A 20,536-nucleotide genomic window follows, 5' to 3' on the forward strand; every position below is an offset into this window, starting at 1 on the left:
AGGTAGCATTTCACACCTACATACATTAGTCACAGTAAATGTTCCTGAGTCTAAGATCAGCATTAAGGATCGCTTTACTTCCATAAACCAAGAATTTTCTTGTTTAGCTCTCTTTCTATAGGAGCTGCCTACAATTTCAACTTTAGGAACTTATTTCTAGACCATTGTCCATGGGATTTCTCCAGAACCCTATGACCTGAAGCCAAAACCTCACTCATTCAGGGCCTTAAGTTCCTTTTTCAGTTGGAAATTATTATTCAGACTCCACCAATGAAATTTATAAGGAATAATCCACCAATACCCGTATATTCCATTCCTCTGAGGTCTAATGTCACGAAAGAAAACTTAACTGAAAATTTTTTCTGTATCAATTCTACATTCATTCCCTGAACTTTACTTGCTATCAATGGGGTCTCTTTAGATTTTAGGGTATCTATTCTCAAAATGGTAGGGGTTATAACAGAACATTCCTACAGTGGGAAAGTCAGGTTACATACATGAGAACTAGCTAAGTCAGAAAGTAGATTCCCCATCAAAAGGTGGCAGCTGCTACCCAGGACCAGCTGAGTGCTTTACAGAAATATAAGCCCAGTGTTGTTAGCCCTTATAATTTTTTAAGACAAGCATTGTTTTTAGTATGAAATGCCCTAATTTTAGACAGCGGCAACAATGTGTACACACACACACACACACACACACACGCGCGTGCGCGCAGGCACACCCCAGGTAGACAAATTGTTAGAACAGCTTTTAACTGTTGCCATATAGAATGCTTACACTCCAGTTGCAAAAAAATGTACTTGCTACAGGCAACATTGTTTTAAAGTAGAATTTTTGCAAACCAAAATCCATCCAGAACAGCTCTGTTTTCAGCACACTTCCTTCGCCTCAGCCCCCATCTATTTTCCTAGGACTGTTATTCTCACGGCTGAAATGGCTCCCGTGCAAGCTCTCTGGCTTCTCAGTCCCCTTGGCCAACGCCAAAAGAAAAAGAGCTCCCTTGGCCAATTAAAATACTCCCTCAAGGAAAAGTTGTTTGAGTTTCACTGGCCCATTCCTAGTTACAGCATTTCAGGGATTCCTGCACAAAGTTTTCAACAACTATACTGCATTCTCACTAAGCTAGAAGTCCAGCATCCTGGGAACCAGGCTTGGTGGAGTGTACCCGTAATGTCAGCTACTCAGGAAACTGAGATGGAAGGATCACTTGAGCCCAGGAGTTCAAGACCAGCATGGGCAACATAGTGAGACACCATCCCAAAAAAGAAAAGCGGAAAAAAAAAAAAAAAAGAAGTCCAGTATCCTGAATAGTGGTATTTTTCACTAGAGAAACTTGAAAGTAATGACAAAAAAAAAAAAATTATGTCCACAGCTTCAGAGATTATCAGGAATATCAAAAAACCAAAAACTAAAAAACCAAAAAAGACAAAAATCATTAGTCCCATCCCTTCATTCTGCTGGTGAAGAAAATAATTCTGAAAGGTCAAATGACTTGTCCAAGGTGTATACAGCAAGTTGGTTGGCAAACTGGGACAGAATCCAAGTTATCTGACTGCAGTCAAGTTCTCTTTCCATCACACTACATGGTAGTGGAAGAAATTAGAGGGAAATCCCCTGAAGAAAAGAGTTTTTCCAATTCGTTTGGCCTCAGAATCATTTTGCATTCTTCCCTTTCCAGTGACTTTACCAACTAATTACTGTTTACCAGCTGTTGCCATCCTTGAAAAGAAGAGGGATGGGCAAAAGAATATTTTTCCTAACTGCCAATTTATGAAAGTTGCAGCTACTGATCAATATTGTAAGTTTATATCCCAGGGTTTCAGTAACTGACAATTTGAATTAAATTCCCCCCATCTTAATGTAGTTCCAGGATTACTCTGCAGCATGAAATCCCCGATGTCTAATGAGGCCTGAATTACTTTTAAAAGTCTTCTCACATTCGTTACATTCATATTCTCTCCTTCCGGTGTGAATTTTTAGGTGTTCTACAAGGATTGAGCTTCGACTAAAGGTTGCACCACAATAGTTACATTCATAGGGTTTCTCTCCTGTATGAATTCGGTGATGCTCATTAAGAGATGAACTCTGACTAAAGGACTTCCCACATTCTTTACATTTATAAGGTTTTACACCAGTATGAATTCTCTGATGACGACTAAGCAGTGAATGAGTTGGGAAGGCTTTCTCACATTGGTTACATTTGTAGGGTTTTTCTCCTGAATGAAGTCTTTGATGATAAATCACAGATGTAAAATGGCTAAAAGTCATTCCGCAATCATTACACAAATACGGTTTTTCTCCAGTGTGAATTCTCTGATGCCGGGTAAGGCATGAATTCTGTCTAAAGGCTTTTCCACATTCGCCACATTTATAGGGTTTCTCTCCAGTATGAATTCTCTGATGTTTGGAAAGGGATGAGCTATGACTGAAGGATTTTCCACAATTGTTACATGTATAGGGTTTTTCTCCGGTATGAATTCGCTGATGTTGAATAAGAGATGAACTGTCACTGAAGGGTCTCCCACAGTCTTTACATTTATAAGGTTTTTCTCCAGTATGAATTCTCTGATGTTTAATGAGGTGAGCACTTAGGGTGAAACCTTTCCCACAATCATCACATTTGAAGGGTTTCTCTCCACTGTGAGTTCTATGATGTGGCGTGAGCGACGAACTATCACTAAAAGCTTTTCCACATTCATTACACATATAGGGTTTTTCTCCAGTGTGAATTCTCCGATGTTTGGTGAGTGAGGCGCTATAGCCAAAGGCTTTTCCACACTTACTACATTTATGAGTTTTTTCTCCAGTCTCATTTCCCTCATCTTTATTTAAGGCTGCTTCTTGACATGAATCTTTCCGACATTTCTCACACATAGGGATTTTTCTCCTAGAAAGAGTTGATCTTCTAATAAAGATTATCCCACACTTACTGCATTTTTGGGACCTATCCCCCAAATGAATCTTCTGACGTTTCTGATGTTCAGTAAGAGCTGAAGAATGACTTAAGACTTTCCCACCATCATTAGATTTCCGTGACTTTTCTCCAGTGGTTTTCTCCTTGCGGTTCAGAACGAGGTCTGAATGAAAACTGAAGGGTTTCTTGCTTTCATTATACCTCCGAGATTTCTTCCTCAAGTAGACTTTCAGATGTTTAATTAAGTCTGAAGTTTCTTTGAAATTATGTCCAAAGGGGCTTTTACCTGGGTCAAATTCCTCACCCCTATTGCCACTCCCAAGAGTTTTGTTTTGTGTGACTGTTCCTTTTGAATTTCCCTGATTACCGTGATCCTCCTCTGAGCTGCCACAATATTGCTGGAATTCTTCCATCAAGCCACAATCATCATCCCTGAGGCATCTTTCTATTATTTTATCTAAAGCCGATTCATCTAAAAGAAATAAGAAATAGAGTATTTCCTCTTTGCAAGAAAGGAAGCTGTTGTATTTGGGTCTGAAATAAGAATACATTAGTAACTACAAGGAATACAGTTTCGATGGTTCTCAAAAAGAGCTTTATAAAATAGAAAAGGAAAGGACAATATAGGGAAACAATGTAAACATATGGGTTAAGAAAAATATTGAGAAAGATGAAAAGTTTGTGCTTTACAGTTAGATACAAGTTTTCGCCCTCATTTGAATTTTTATAAGAAGTTCAGGACGGGCGTGGTGGCTCACACCTGTAATCTCAGCACTTTGGGAGGCCGAGGCAGGCAGATAATGAGGTCAGGAGATCAAGACCATCGTGACTAACATGGTGAAACCCCATCTCTACTAAAAATACAAAAAATTAGCCAGGTGTGATGGCATGAGCCTGTGGTCCCAGCTACTCGGGAGGCTGAGGTAAGAGAATCGCTTGAACCCAGGAGGTGGAGGTTGCAGGAAGCCAAGATTGTGGCACTGTACTCCAGCCTAGGCAACAGAGCAAGGCTCCATCTCAAAAAAAAAAAAAAAAAGAAAGGTTCAAACCTATTCTCCCTATATCGTAATTTTTCTCTTTCCAACAATGACAGCACAAACATTTGTCGAATATTTACCAAATGCCAGGTCCCGCACCAAGCACGATGTAATAAAAGTAAGTACAATATACTGCACTTAATCTTCACAACAACCCTACGGAGTAGCTTTTATTACCATCCCGGGTTTTATGGATGTTGACAACTGGGAACATAAGAGTATTAAGTAGTCTGCCCAAGGTCACATGTATAATACGTGATAGAGCTAGATTTTTAACTTAATCTGAAACCAAAGCCCACGCTCTTGATCCCTGTATCATATCACCTCTCCGCAAAGCAGACAAATAACACTACTTTGTTGAAAAGAGTATACACATCATAGATATGCAGCACCACCAATATAGACTTTCAAAGATTACAAGTTGGCCCTATCAGCCTTACATATACACTAATCAGGCATCCATTTTAAGTCTCTCCTACACTGTTGCAGTTTCAGTACTATTCTTCTGACCTGCATACTTCCTACTACCTAGAATGCATTCCCACAGCACCCTCACTGTCACAAACATAAATTCGACAGGGCCTAGGGTTCAATTGCAACAATCTCCAGAGCTCTCTCCAATACCATACTCTCACTGATTATGCTATTCTCAGAATTTTTGAATTCACTAATTAACTACATCCTGGCTTTTTGCCATGAGGTCACATTGTCACTTTTATGAAACTATTTTTTCAACAGATAATTATAAAATGCAAAGTTACTCAAAATCGTATTACCTAGAAGTTAACTAATGGTTAATACACAATTCTGTATATTTCCTTTGATGTTTCTATATAGTTTAAAACAGAAAAACTGTATAATTTGTATTGTTATTCTTTTCACTTTGTATTGTTACTCTTTTCATTTATGATTATTTCCCATTTTACTGCTAATTTTTCTTTAAAAAAATTTTTTTTTTTATTTTTAGAGACAGGGTCTTACTCTGTTGCCTAGGCTGGAGTGCAGTGGCATGATCACTGCTCACTGCAGCCTCAACCTCCCCAGCTCAAGCAATCCTCCCATCTCAGCCTTCCACGTAGGTAGAACCACAAGCAGGTGCCACCACATCTGGCTAATTTTTAAAAATTATCTGTAAAGATGGTGTCTCCCTGTGCTGATCAGGCTGGTCTTGAATAGCTGGCCTCAAGTGATTCTCCCACTATGGCCTCCCAAAGTGCTGGGATTACAGGTATGAGCCACTGCACCCAACTTGTTAATTCTTCACAAAGATAATTTTAATCAGTGACATAATCATCATATAGATATAATTGTTCATTCTCTCTTTTGTTTTTTTGAGATGGAGTTTTGCTCTTGTTGCCCAGGCTGGATGCAATGTGCAATCTTGGCTCACTGCAATCTCTGCCTCCCGGGTTCAAGCCATTCTCCTGCCTCAGCCTCCCGAGTAGCTAGGATTACAGGCATGTACCACCACGCCCAGCTAATTTTGTATTTTTAGTAGAGATGGGGTTTCTCTACGTTGGTCAGGCTGGTCTTGAATTCCTGACCTCAGGTGATCCACCCGCCTTGGCCTCCCAAAGTGCTGGGATTACAGGCGTGAGCCACCATACCCAGTCTCATTCTCTTATTGAACCTTTATCAAATAATACTTCCTGAAAAACAGAGTCATGAAGGCAGAATTACTAAACCAAAGGGTAGAAACTAGGTTATACTGCTTTACATGACACACAAGGAGCAGAAGCCCCTGAGTACTATCTCTGGTCAAATATTCTTTAAATCTTTGCAAATTTAATTCATAATAAATAGTATTATTGCTTTAAATGTGCACTGTATTGCTAACCAGTGAGTTTGAACAATTTTTTCATGTTCACAAGCTATTTAAATTTTAAATTTTGTGGGTGATCCATTCAAGTTAGCCCATTTTCCTAACAGACTTAGTGTTCCTTATTGATTTGAATGAGGTTTTTTTTCTGAAATGGAGTTTCACTCTGTCACCCCAGCAATCTCTGCTCACTGCAACCTCCACCTCCCAGGTTCAAGCAATTCTCCTGTCTCAGCCTCCTGAGTAGCTGAGACTACAGCTGCCCACCACCACACCTGGCTAATTTTTGCATTTTTTAGTAGAGACGGGGTTTTACCATGTTGGCCAAGCTGGTCTCGAACTCCTGACCTCAGGTGATCCACCTGCCTTGGCCTCCCAAAGTGCTGGGATTATAGGTGAGCCATGACACCTGGCTGAGGTTTTTTTGTTTTTTGTTTTTAAATAAATTATGGCCATTGACTGCTGTATCTGTCAAAAACTTTCTTCTCTAGTGTGTCGCAAATAACTTTTAAAACAAGCTGTATATCAAATGAGGCTTTTTTGTTTGATGTAAGATAATTGGGGAAGGAACATATATTTACACCAGTGCTGCCAGAACTACTCATAACACTTTTAGAATCCATTTTTTAAATTCCCCTCCAAAATGCTACTTAAATGCGATAAAATAACTATTGTCCTTTATATATGTAATCACAGTTGACCCTTGAACAACATAAATTTCAACTGCAAGTATCCATTTACAGGTGGATTTTTGTTTTTCTAAGAGATGGGGTCTTGATCTGTCATCCAGGCTGGAGTACAGTGGCATGACTGTAGCTCACTGCAACCTCTAACTCCTGGGCTCAAGCAATCCTCCTACCTCAGCGCACACCACTGCGCCTGGCTGGTTTTAAAATTTTTTGTAGAAACAGGGTCTCACTATGCTGCCCAGGCTGGTCTCAAACTCCTGGCTTCAAGTGGTCTTCCCGTTTTGGCCTCCCAAAGTGTTGAGATTACAGGTAGGAGTCACCATGCCCAGCCTGTGGATTTTTTTCAATAAACACGTTAGAAAAATTTTTGGAGATCTGTGACAATTGGAAAAAACTTGCAGACAAACTGTGTAGCCTAGACATGTCAAAAAAAAAAAAAAAAGTCATGAACTTTTAAGATATATAGATACTAATCTATTTTGTCATTTATTGCTATAAAATGTACACAAATTATAAAGTTAAAATTTATCAAAACGTAAACACACACTTACAGGCCATACTTGGTGTCATTCACAGTCTAGAGAAATGTAAGCAAATGTAAAGACACAGTATCAAATAATAACTGGGCCAGGCACAGTAGCTCACCCCCATAATCCCCACCACTTTGGGAGGCCAAGGTAGGCAGTTTGTTTCGGCTCAGGAGTTAGAGACCAGCCTGAGCAACATGACGAAACTCTGTCTCTACAGAAAATACTAACATTAGCTGAATATGGTGGCATGTGCCTGTAGTACCAGCTACTCAAGAAGCTGAGGTGAGAGGATTGCTTGAGCCCAGGAGGTAGAGGCTATAGTGAGCTGTGATCATGCCACTGCACCCTAGCCTGGATGACGGAGCAAGACCCTGTCTCAAACTAATAACTGCATAAAACGAACTATAGTACCTACCATACACTGTAATAATTTCATAGGCATCTCTTGTTGGTATTGCAATGAGCTCAAACGTCTGCCCTAAGTATCCACTTAAAATGCCAGGTAGGCCAGGTGCAGTGGCTCACGCCTGTAATTCCAACACTTTGGGAAGCCAAGGCAGGCAGATCACTTGAGGTCAGGAGCTTGACACCAACGTGGTTAAACTCCGTCTCTACCAAAAATACAAAACTTAGCTGGGTGTGGTGGTGCATACCTGTAATCACAGCTACTTGGTAGGCTGAGGCAGGAGAATCGCTGGAACCCAAGAGGTGGAGGCTGCAGTGAGCTGACATCACACCACTGCACTCCAGCCTGGGTGACAGAGTGAGACTCTGTCTCCACAAAAAAAAAAAAAAAGCCGTATCATGCTAATCATCTCCATGTAAGCAGTTTACGTCTCCAGGAAATTGCCTATCACAGTAAAAATGGATCTCTTGCAGTTCTCTCCTATTTTTCATTGTCTTTAGTGCAATGCTGTAAAACTTGAATAACATCATGGGACCCATACAAAGTGCTGCTAGTAGCACTGGAAGTGCTGCCAACAAGCACAGAATAGTCACGATAATTCAAGAAAAAGCTGAACTGCTTGATATGCACCATAGACTGAGGTCTGCAGCTACAATTGTCTGCCATTTCAGATAGACAACATAAACTTAGTGATCTGTACACACAGTACAGTGCTGTAAATGTATTTTCTCTTTTTGCCTTAATAGCATTTTTCTCTGGCTTACTAGAATATAGTATATAACAAACATATGTAATTCTGTTTATCATAAGGCTTCAGGTCAACAGTAGGCTATTAGTAGTTAAGTTTTTGGAGAGTTAACGGTTATACATGGATTTTCAACTGTATGGGCGGAGGGGGTCAGTGCCCCTAATCCTCATGTTGTTCAAGGGTCAATCGTATACCGGAAGCAGCCAATAAGTTGACTACAATAAATGTTTGAGAAGATGGAATACAGCAAGATGGATTATTGCTTCTTTCTTTAAGATAAACCAAGGTATCGATACATGTAATAACTTATTTTTATTTTCATTTTGTTTTTTTTGAGACGGGGTCTCGCTCTGTCGCCCAGGCTGGAGTGCTGTGGCGCGATCTTGGCTCAATGCAAGCTCTGCTTCCCAGGTTCAAGCGATTCTCCTGCCTCAGCCTCCCAAGTAGCTGGGATTACAGGCACCTGCCCCCATGCCCAGCTAATTTTTTTTTTTTTTGTATTTTTAGTAGAGATGGGGTTTTACCATGTTAGCCAGGATGGTCTTGATTTCCTGACCTCGTGATCCGCCCACCTTGGCCTCCCAAAGTGCTGGGATTACAGGCAGGAGCCACTACGCTCGGCCTATTTTTATTTTTTTTTAACGTAAATTTAATATATATAAATCGTGGCCAGGCATGGTGGCTCCCGCCTGTAATCCCAGTACTTAGGGAGGCCAAGGCAGTTGGATTACTTGAGATCAGGAGTGATCCACCTCCTTTCCATGCGGAAATGCCATCTATACTAAAAAAAATACAAAAAAAATTAGCTGGGCGTGGTGGCACGTGCCTATAGTCCTAGCTACTTGGGAGGCTAAAGCAGGAGAATTGCTTGAACTCAGGAGGCAGAGGTTGCAGTGAGTCAAGATTCCACCACTGCACTCCAGCCTGGGTAACTCTGTCTCAAAAAAAAAAAAAAAAAAATAATAATAATGTATATAAATTGTAAGATACAGATAAGTATAAAGAAACCTAATCCTGGCCAGGCACGGTGGCTCACACCTGTAATCCCAGCATTCTGGGAGGCCGAGGTAGTTGGATTACGAGGTCAGGAGATCAAGACCATCCTGGCCAACATGGTAAAACCCCGCCTTTACTAAAAATACAAAAAAATTAGCTGGGCGTGGTGGCATGGGCCTATAGTCCCAGCTACTTGGCAGGCTGAGGCAAAAGAATCACTTGAACGTGGGAGGTGGAGGTTGCAGGGAGCCGAGACTGTGCCACTGCACTCCAGCCTGACAACAGAGCAAGACTCCATCTCAAGAAAACAAAACCAAACCAAACCTAATTCTTCAAAGATAACCAGTGCTACCATGAATGTTTTCCAGATATTAAAAATCCATATATTCTATGTATTCAGGCATGTGTTATTCCCTTTAGCAAAAACTGAATTATTATACATGCTGTCCACCGGGTCAGTTCCTACTTATTCTTCAAGATTCAACTCAAATGCGAATTAAAACCTTGCTCCTACATATTCCCACAGCTCCTTATACACGTGCTTGATATAGTATGCATCACAGTGTTAACACTCTTGTTTCAATATGTCCTCTAGTGTCCATAAATATGCACCGCTCACAACTCCTCCTGTGGAGGTATTACCTGACAACCTCTACTGCTGCTCTATGAACTCAACACTGCATCCACACCAGTTCCCACAAGCAGCTCCCGGTCAATGATGGAGTACAGGGATACTTACAGAGGCCCATTTCTTTGAGACACAGGACTCCTCTGATAGGTAACTATGGTAAGGACTCCTGTTTGGCCTTGCCTAAACTTTTTTAGAACTGCACTTCAGCCGGGCACGGTGGCTCATGCCTGTAATCTCAGCACTTTGGGAGGCCGAGGCAGGCGGATCAAGAGGTCAGGAGTTCGAGACCAGCCTGGCCAACATGGTGAAATCCCATCTCTAATAAAAATACAAAAAATTAGCCGGGCTTGTTGGTGGGCGCCTGTAATCCCAGCTACTCGGGAGGCTGAGGCAGGAGAATCACTTGAACCCGGGAGGCGGAGGTTGCAGTGAGTTGAGATAGTGCTATAGCACTCTAGCTCGGGAGACAGTGCGAGACTCTGACTCAAAAAAATAAAAATAAAAATAAAAAAAGATAGAACGACACTTTAGTCTAAGACTTTTCCTACCCAATCTGCCCTACTTCCTGTTCTCATTCACAGGTTAGACCAGCATTATGCTCTGATAGCTCTCCCAGCTTCTTCTAGTTCCCTCCTCATTTTCCTTCACTGACTCTTTCTCCAGTAAAGATCTTACATGGCTAATCATGTCCTGGCATCTATTCAGAGGACCCAAACCAAGTCTCCCCATTAAAATGAACATTTCAGGAAGGCAAGGGCTCTATTCCAATCATCTTCGTATTTTAGTATCTAGGCAGCCCAACATTTCAAAGAGTCTTCTCAACAGACTTGCTAAACAACCGGTTTCATTTCGTTGTGTATTTTTCACCAACTCACCTGGTCGGGAGCCTTTTGAGACTTCTTCCAGCAGCCATGGCAATTCAACCCACTTCAGCTGGGAAATCAACTCTAATTTTGAAACTGGAAAGTCTGCTCATAGAGAAAAGAACAGAAAATTGCTGTTTTGCATAGAATAAAGATATCCCAGCACTCATATATAGCCTCTGGTTCTCCAGGGAAGATAAAAAATGCTACCAAAATACACAGACATAAATACTGGAACTTGCGACAAAAATGGGAAAAGGTATTCCACTGATGAAATCAAAATGATGCTTCACATTTCCAATTCAATGAAGCAAAGACCTTTTCTAGAAGATACACTGCAGAAAAGCACATTTTCAGAACTGGTTTTTTGGATTAGTCCTATCAGTCCCTGGGTCCCCAGCCAAAACAAAGTACTTCACATAGCACTTACCTTTCAATAAAAGGGGACAAAAAGAGACCCAAGGCTAAGCACTAGGTAATGAAGAAAAGGGGTCTTTACCCAGAAATTCTAGGTTCCTGAAGTTTTCCAGTAGCACTTCCTTATATAGCTCCTTTTGAAAAGGCTCCAGCTTCTTCCACTCTCCTCTTGAAAAGTTCACAGCTACATCCTTCAATGTTATAGATTCCTAGAACACCAAACAGCTCTTTTGTATTGGACTATTCCCAAATAGAACCTAAGTTTTGTTTTGTTTTGTTTTGTTTTTGAGACAGACTATTATTTCTCTGTCACCCATGTTAGAGTGCAGTGGTGCTTCATGGTTCACTGCAGGCTCAACCTCCTAGGCTCAAGTGATCCTCCCAATAGTAGTGGGGACTGCAGGCATGTGCCACCACGCCTGGGTTATTTTTAAATTTTTTGTAGAGGCATTGTCTCACTATGCTGCCCAGGCTGGTCTCGAACTCTTGGGCTCAAGTAATCCTCTGTCCTCTACCTCCCAGAGCACTGGGATTGTAGGCCTGAGCCACTGTGCCCAGCCTGGATAGGATATAAAGAATGGTTTTGATAGCATGCAAGTTTTTAAGAATTCCAAAGTAAGCTACAAAGCGGCTATTCATTCTCTGACTTTTATAAGTGATTCAGAAAAAGGTACTACACAATCCCTGCCTCTTCCATTCAGTCTCTAGTGTTCAATACTGTACAAGAATTCTCTGGAATGTATAACATTGATCAAGTTCACCCTAACACATCGATTTCTAGGACTAAAATATTAAATGAAGGGCATGATTTACATTCCTGAACCCTAAATTTGCAGAATTAATGTAAGTTTACTACAGGTAATAATTGCATAATATCTGCAACTGCATTCCAAATTTTAACTTCCAATTATAAGCAGCAATTATCTTCTATCATATTCAGAGAATCTATGTTCAACAACATACTCACACTTGCCATTACTCCACAATTACAAACAAGAATACTGACTCACTAAAATACTCTTTCCTTCTTTTTTTTTGAGACGAAGTCTTGCTCTGTTGCCCAGGCTGGAGTGCAATGGCATGATCTCGGCTCATTGCAACCTCCGCCTCCCCGGTTCAAGTGATTCTCATGCCTCAGCCTCTCAAGCAGCTGGGACTGCAGGCATGCACCACCACATCCGGCTAATTTTTCAAATACACTTTCTATAGCATTCTCTGCATGCTTTTTGAGAGGCAGTAGAGCAGAATGGCTATTGGTACGTGTATTACCTTCCTCTGGGAGCTGTAACAAATTACCATAACCTTGGTGACTCAAAATAGGAATTTGTTCTCTCACAGTTCTGGAGGCCAGAAGTCTGAGATATAGGTGTTGGCAGTGCTGTGCTCCCTTCAGAGGCTCTGGGGGAGAATCTGTTCCTTGCCTCTTCCTGCTTCTGGTGGCTGCCACCGTTCCCTGTCTTGCAGCCCTATCACCCCAAACTCTGCCTAACTCTTCACATCACCTTCTCTTTGTGTTTTCAATCTCCTCCTGCCTCTCTAGCAAGGACACTTGGGATGGCATTTAGGGCCCACCTGTATCATCCAGAATAAATTCCTCATGTTGTTTTCTTCTTGTGAGACAGGGTCTCACTTTGCTACCCAGGCTGGAGTATGGTGGCGCAATCATAGCTCACTGCAGCCTCAACCTCCCAGGTTCAAGTGAAAGACTGTCTTTCCCTGCCACCTCAGATCCCGGGTAGCTGAGACCCCAGGTATGTTACTGTGCCCAGCTAATTTCTAAAATTTTTTATATAGACGAGGGTCTCGCTGTGTTGCCCAGGCTGGTCTTGAACTCCCAAGCTCAAGCAATCCTCCCACCTTGGCCTCCCAAAGCGATGTGATTACAGGCATGAGCCACTGTACCCGGTCAAAGATGTTCTTTATCATGTTAAGATTTAAGGACATGTACCTCTGCCTGGGCACAGTGGCTCATGTCTGTAATCACAATGCTGTGGGAGGCCAAGGGAGAGGACTGTTTGAAGTCAGGAGTTCAAGACCAGCCTGGGCAACACAGCAAGACTCCAACTCTACAAAAAATATTTTAAAATGATCTGGGCAGAGTGATGTGCGCCTGTTGTCCCAGCTACTCAAGAGGCTGAGGAGGGAGGATAGCTTGAGCCCAGGACTTCAAGGCTGCAGTGAGCTATGCTTGCATCACTGCACTCCACTCCAGCCTGGATAATAAAGCAAGACCCCATCTCCTAAAAAAAAAAAAAAGAAGGCAGGCAGGCCAGGTGCGGTGGCTCACACCTGTAATCCCAGCACTTTGGGAGGCTGAAGTGGGTGGATCATGAGGTCAGGAGTTCGAGACCAGGCTGGCTAACATAGTGAAACCCTGTCTCTACTAAAAATACAAAAATTAGCTGGGAATGGTGGCATGTGCCTGTAGTCCCAGCTACCTGGGAGGCTGAGGCAGGAGAATCACTTGAACCTGGGCGGCAGAGGTTGCAGTGAGCCAAGATCCCGCTACTGCACTCCAGCCTGGGCAACAGAGTGAAACTCTGTCTCAATAAAAAAAAAAAAAAAGAAAAAGAAGGAAATGAACTTCTACTTCCACCTGACTAATTTTAACAGCGGTAACTGCTGAATTTTAGTACATTTTTTTGTCTCATTAGAATCAGACTCATGGCATTCTGTGAACTGAAACAAAACTGCATGCGGAAAATGAGGTGTCAGTTCCTTGAAAGGGAGACTATATTTCTTTCATTTTATTTTGTTAGAGAGAGGGTCTTGCTCTGTTGCCCAGGATGGAAGGCAGCAGTGGCGTCATCACAGCTCACTGCAACCGTGAACTCTTGGACTCAAGTGATCTTCCTGCCTCAGCCTCCCAAAGTACTGACTGGGATTACAGGTGTAAGCACCGTGCCTAGCCTTTGATTTTGTATCTTAATATCACTCAGAAGGAGCTCAGTTAAGTATTCACTTAGGAATAAAAACCATTGAAAGGAAACTTACACGGGACTCAGTATTGGGACAAACAGCGACCGTTTTATCCTCTTTTGAGTTCTCCTCTTGGGAAATAGTAGAATCTTGAGAGACTGGATCTAGGAAAGGGGAGAAAACCAGTCCAGTCTTTCAAATAAATTCCTCAGACTAAAAATCTTTATATATATATCTATATATTTCTAAGTGATACACAGGAAAAAAACTAAGTCAGTTTCTCCTACTATACTCACAACACAAAATAACTCTGAGACTTCAGATATGTGGGGGTGTTTCCCCCACACCCGGCAAGCAATTCTGTGCTGGATTCCCCAGCAGGCACCAGCTGGGTATCCTCTAATTCATTTCTAATACTATCTACCTGGAGACAGCATTAGCTCCCAAAGGTTAAGGCCTCAGTCTCACAAGACCGACCTCCACTTCAGATGCCAGTCTCACGTCTGAGCCTCCAGGGCTTTGACCAACAAGATACAAATTGGGGATCCCATGAGCCCCTCCCTGGGTTCCAATAACTTGCTAGAGTGGCTCACATAACACTTTACTTACGTTTACTTGTTTATTGTAAAGGGTATTACAAAGGATACAGATGAACAGCCAGATGGATGACACTGCACAGGGCAAGATGCTTGGCACTTCCATGCCCTCTACACCGCTCTCCAGGAACTGCCACATGGTTAGCTATCTGGAAAACTCTCATGAGCTGTGTCTTTTTGGTTTTTATGGAAGCTTCATAGACAGGCATGACTGATTAAATCACTGGCCCTGTGATTAACTCAACCTTCAGTCCCTCTCCCCTCTGACAGGTTGGGGGGGTGGGGCTGAGTTCCAACCCTGTAAGCACAGGGGTTGGTTCCCCTGGCAACCAGCACCCTCCCCCAATTCCAGGGTTATCTAAGGACTTTCCAAAAATCATCTCATTAACATAAACTCAAGGGTGGTTAAAAGGGGCTTGTTACAAATAACAAAAAGACTGTCTTTCTCCTTTATAGCTCAGAAGCTGTTTCAGGAACCATGGACAAAAGGCCAAATATTTTAACAAAAGACACTCTTACTGCTCTAATCACCCAGGAAATTACCAGGGTTCTAAGAGCTCTGAGCCTCTCTGGATAAAAAAGTCAGAAGAAACAAAAAGTTGTCCACTCTTTAAAACAGAGAACAGCCATAGATAAAAGTTTCCTATGAAAACCTAGGCGTTTCCTCTTAGCTCATATAAAAATCCTTTCAAATCCTAAGCTCACGAAAACTGGTTTTCTTCTTTCTATATAGCCTCAGTTTAAAAATGTTTAATTTGAACAACAATGAATTTTGAAGTATCCTAATTTAAAAGACGTAGTAAGGTAAAACTGTGTATTCTTCATAGTGCTAGTACAAGGCCTTGCTCAAGAGTCACTCCAACCTGCTAACTGAATGAAAGCACCAGGTTAGTCTCAAGAGTTGACTCCACCAGATTCCTTATGACAGAAAAGAGGCGTCTAATAAACTCATAGGAACTAAATGTATCCAGTACCTTCAGATTGGCCCATTCTGGGCATACTACCAATGAGTGGGCCCTGCTCCGCAAGGAGTAGTAAAAAATAAATACATAAAAACCCTCGGATGTCAACAGCTCTTTTTCAAATAAGAAAAAGTATTTTTTCAAATCATACTCTACCTTCTTATGAAAATAATTTTAGGCAACTTTAGTGATTAGACAATCAATAAAAATTAAGAATTAGAATGACTTAATCAAAGAGAAAAGTGGGGTGAATTTAAGAAAATTGTTATACCCTACAGAATCCTAGAAATCAATTTTTTTTTTTTTTTTTTGAGACGGAGTTGTGCTGTTGTTGCCCAGGCTGGGGTACAATGGCACGATCTTGGCTCACTGCAACGTCCACCTCCCGGGTTCAAGCGATTCTCCTGCCTCAGTCTCCACAGTAGCTTGGATTACAGGTGTGCACCACCATGCTGGGCTGTTTGTATTTTTGTAGGGACGGGGTTTCTCCATGTTGGTACGGCTGGTCTCAAACTCCTGACCTTGGGTGATCCACCTACCTAGGCCTCCCAAAGTGCTGGAATTACAAGCGTGAGCCACCGTACCCAGCCCGAAACGAATTCTTTATTGCAGGGGCCTCCACAAAGAGGCCCTAATTTTGTAGAAGCACGACACTGCAGTGACAAATCACAGAGGAGTCAGGAAATCCAAATTTTAGATACACTAATTAGCTATGTGACGGCAAATTAAGCGTATGGAGGTAAATACTATTTATTTCCCTATCTCTTCCAGAATACAAACTTCCAGAACTCTTCCAGAATACAAACTGTCATACATATATATCAGGAGCCCTATGGTAAATACGCTACAAATATTCCAAATATATTTGGAATGCAAATATTCCAAATATTTGTAGCATATTACACTGCAAAATATAAATATTTGTATCATATTTGAGAATATGAATAGCTACAAATTTGAGAAAAAAGGCGAGCCACATTCCCTGAAAGGACTATTCACCCTAGAAGACTTTACATCAATATTTTATAATATCAATGTAATTCAGTTTATAGTTTATACATTTATATTTATAATATGTAATTACATACATAAAATTCAGGTTTTCCTGCCCTAAGGCTGTGGAACTGCACGGTAAAATAGTTACTAGTCACATTTGGCTATTTAAACTTTAAATTTGATTTAAAAAATTCAGTTCCTTATTTGCACTAGCTGCTTTTCATGTACTTAACTTGAATTGCAAAACAGTGCAGAAACATTTCCATCAGCAAAGACACTGACAGCCCTGCTCCAGCAACGTGCTAGTCCACACAGCGGAACTAGACATTAGGGCCTGAGCTGGTTGATTTGCCTGTGACTCCAAACACTTTCACAGATAACTTGTGTTCTTGAAGGGGATGGGAAAGAAATTACTATGTCTTGAGCATCCACCATATATTATATCTTATCTTGTCTTACCTTTACAAGAAAACTACAGGAAAGATGATATCCCTTTTTAACGGATAAAAATATTTACATTCTGAGAGTTTACACAGTTTGCCCAAAATCACACAGTAAATGGCAGGGCTGCTTCAAACCCAGTCCCAACTTCAAACCTCAGACTCCTCTTTAGCAGTAAATTGCTTTCTTTTGAGGAATTTACTTTCGGACTTTGAGGCAATGTCTCCCGCTTCCTCCCTCCATCTATAAATCTCACCTCCTTTTTCTTCGAGCATCTGGGTCAAATCTTCTATTAGGGTCACCACCTCCTCACTACTCTCAGGATGTTGTGACTTTACCCAAATCCTGATCTCCCCAGGCAAAATGGTCAGGAACTGCTCAAATACCAAAAGCTCTAAAATCTGTTCTTTCGTGTGAATGTCTGGTCTCAGCCACTGAATGCAGAGCTCCCAGAGTTGACTCAGAGCTTTCCTGGGTCCAGCTACTTCTGAGTAACAAAACCACCTAAACCTCTGTCTGAAAGACTCTGCGTCAGCCGCATTTCCTCTTAAAATAGCTTCTTGCTCCCCAGAAGTAACCACTCTTGGGACCTCATTTTGTTCAGTCGAGGCCAGAGTTTGAGGGTCTGGTGAGATGGCTGTCATCTTGTTCAAGGGCACTACAGCTTGCATTGTGTCTCAGGGGCAGGAATCCAGTCCCTTCACACTCTAGTTGAGTATCAGTGCAGTCCACCAACAGGTACTATATACAGCCAGGAATATCAAAGGTTCCAGGGATCCAGTTTACAGTCCTGCAGAAACTGTCAAGAAGAAATATTAAGGCATTAAATAAGTAAAACAAACTGTTGTTAGTCCTAAAAACATTGTTCTTGGTTTGGTTCAGAGAAATATATCCACACACATACCTGCAAAGGCCTAGAAAAGCCCTGCTCAACTACTATATTAAAAAGATAATTTTCTTTTTTTTTTTTTTTTTTTTTGAGACGGAGTTTCGCTCTTGGTGCCCAGGCTGGAGTGAAGTGGTACTATCTCGGCTCACTGCAACCTCTGCCCCGGCCGGGTTCAAGCAATTCCCCTGCCTCAGCCTCCCAGGAAGCTGGGACTATAGGCATGTGCCACCATTCCCAGCTAATTTTTGTATTTTTAGTAGAGATGGGGTTTTGCCATGTTGGCCAGGCTAGTCTCGAACTCCTGACTTCAGGTGACCCACCCACCTTGGCCTCCCAAAGTGTCAGGATTACAGGCTTGAGCCACCGCACCCAGTCATAATTTTCTTTATAGTCAAAAGCCGAGGAGCGACTTAAGGGTTAAGGAAACAGTTGCTTTAGATTCAAAACTCCTCCTAAACAAAATGTTATCAGAAAAGGTTCAAAAGGGGACCCAGTCGAAAAGCTATTTAACAACTCCTACCCTTTCTTAATGAAAGGGTACACATTTCTCACCAGTTGCTCAACTCAGAAGCCCAATTTAATATTTGACTTTCAAATTTCTCTTCCTCCTTACTTCTCCCATCATCGATAACCAACGTCTGGTGATTTTATTTCCTAAGAACCTCTCCATTCTATCCTACTGAAACTGCCTAAGTACAGGGATCTTCAATCCAGTCTCACACTGTAGCCAAAAAATTCCTTCTAACAGGCAAAATATGATCTTATCACTCCCCAGCTTACAGTCCCTCACCAGCCCCCAAACGGTCTCTCGATAAAGTTCACATGCAGGGACCATGGCATTGTGATCTAGAGACACTGCCTGATGACCTCACCACTTGAGCTCTAAGCTACCCGATTGACACTACAGCCATAAATTAGTATCTCCCCATTCCCAGACACTTCCTCTCTACATACCCTCCTAGCGTTCGCACCAAGGCTATTCCCTCTCCTCGGAATGTTGCTTTCTTTCTCCTAACAAACTTTTATTCGTTCTTTAAAGCCTGACTCCTTTCAACTGTCACTTCTTGTGTGATGCTCTGCTTGATCCCAAAGCACTCCTTTGCACACAGACTACCCTGTGTTGCCTGCATTCATTCATTCTACAAGTGACTGAGCAACTACAATGAGCTGGAACAGGACCAGGGGTCATGAGCTGCGGGGCCAGGCGTGGACAGGCCTGAAAGGGTCCTCACGCTCACAGAGGGTCCAGGAAATGACAATGCAGCCGGAGCGGGACTACAATGCGACAAGTGAAGGATGTGACAGCTTCGCATTGCAACTACCATACCAATAACAACCCACTTCCGAGTACAGCGCCCGGCACACAGCACGCATGACGTCATTTATTCCTCTGCCAAATATTAGGCGCCCACCATGTACCTGGCGCCGTGCGGGGCACCTGGGGCTCCGCGGTGACTAAGACACTCGGCTCCGTCTACAGAGTTTACACTGGAGGCCCGGTGAAAATGTGACGCAGCCAGAGGATCTCAACCGGAGGGAGTTAAAAAGGAGAGATTTCACCCCCCAGGGGTCCTGTGGCAATGTCTGGACACATTTTTGGTTAGCTCGACTGGGAGGAAAGGTGGTACTTGTTATCTAACAGGCAGAACCAGTGACGCTGTTACACATCCTGCAATAACGGGAGAGCCTCCCCCTCACAGCCACACCACACAAACAAAACAAGGCATTATCCCGCCCAAAATGTCAACAGTGCCCAAGTGGCGCAGGGAGGGATGGAGGGAAGCCAACAGCCCCATCCCGCAGCGGAGTGCGCACCTCCCACAGAAGCAGCAGCAGCGCAGCGCACAGCCCGTTGGTAGGCTGCTCCCGGTCCCCACCCCGCCCCAGGTGCGCCCTCGGAGCCGGCGACCCGGCCACGGCCCCGAAACTCGGGACCCGGGACGACCAGTACCTGCACCAGCATCCGCAAACAGCACCAACGCCACCGCAATGAGCTTCCAGAAGCTTGTCCCGCAGCGAGTGCGCGCGCAAGCCCGTGGGGACCACTGCGCCTGCGCAGAGGCGCTGAACCGGACTCCCCGAACGCGCTCGTGCAGCTTTCCGAAAGTCCGCGCTTTCCATAGGCTCCCACCTGCCTGTTGCGCATGGTCACTGGGAAGCGGCTAGTGGGCTCGGCTGCAGAATTATTGCTGCGCCAGAGGCTCCGAGGCCTAGAATCATTTGAGGTTTGCAGATCCAGGAGGCTCCATGTCTTTAGTAACCTCAGACCTTCCCTACCCACTCCCATCACATCCATTCCCTGAAATCTAAGGTGGAAAAATCCACCGCAGAAGCATATTAGCGATGCATTTAATGCAAATCATAATTAATACCACAACTTGAGTTAAACACATATTAATCTTATGACTTCCACACCTGCCCCCATGGTCCAGTCCACCCTCATGGCTCATCTGGATTATTGCAATAGCTTCTTGATTACACCTTACTTGGTGTAATCTTGTATTCTCCTTGGCTATTCTCCACACCACAGCCAGACAGACGTTTTAGTAACGTCAAATTATGTCCCTCCTTTGCTTAAAACCCTGCGATGGTTTCCCATTTCACTCAGAGTGAAAACCCAGCTCTTTATAGTGGCCTACAAGGCCTGATGGAATCTAGCCACCTATAACCTCCCGCACCTCTT

General features: G+C 42.8%; 1 protein-coding gene across 1 annotated transcript; it reads right to left on the reverse strand.

Annotated features, from left to right (window-relative positions):
* Window positions 1–1,853: 1,853 nt before the first annotated feature.
* On the reverse strand, window positions 1,854–19,908 carry ZNF483 (zinc finger protein 483). The gene is made up of 6 exons (XM_025360185.1): window positions 19,805–19,908; window positions 17,221–17,763; window positions 14,045–14,133; window positions 11,133–11,259; window positions 10,646–10,738; window positions 1,854–3,386 (listed from the first exon to the last, which is right to left on the reverse strand). Exons 2-6 carry the CDS (start codon window positions 17,633–17,635, stop codon window positions 1,873–1,875), a joined length of 2,238 nt encoding a protein of 745 aa, XP_025215970.1. The 5' UTR covers window positions 17,636–17,763; window positions 19,805–19,908; the 3' UTR covers window positions 1,854–1,872.
* Window positions 19,909–20,536: the final 628 nt, after the last annotated feature.

This window comes from Theropithecus gelada, chromosome 15 (genome assembly GCF_003255815.1).
Source record: "Theropithecus gelada isolate Dixy chromosome 15, Tgel_1.0, whole genome shotgun sequence".
NCBI classification, from domain to species: domain Eukaryota; kingdom Metazoa; phylum Chordata; class Mammalia; order Primates; family Cercopithecidae; genus Theropithecus; species Theropithecus gelada.

Coding starts and splice junctions, on each gene's coding strand:
- ZNF483 (XM_025360185.1), bottom strand. CDS start 17,635: ATGCAAGCTGTAGTGCCCTTGAACAAGATGACAGCCATCTCACCAGAC. Junction 11,260..14,044: donor GTCCCAATACTGAGTCCCGT/GTAAGTTTCCTT, acceptor TTGGTGTTCTAG/GAATCTATAACATTGAAGGA. Junction 3,387..10,645: donor CTCAAAAGGCTCCCGACCAG/GTGAGTTGGTGA, acceptor TATTTCTTTTAG/ATGAATCGGCTTTAGATAAA.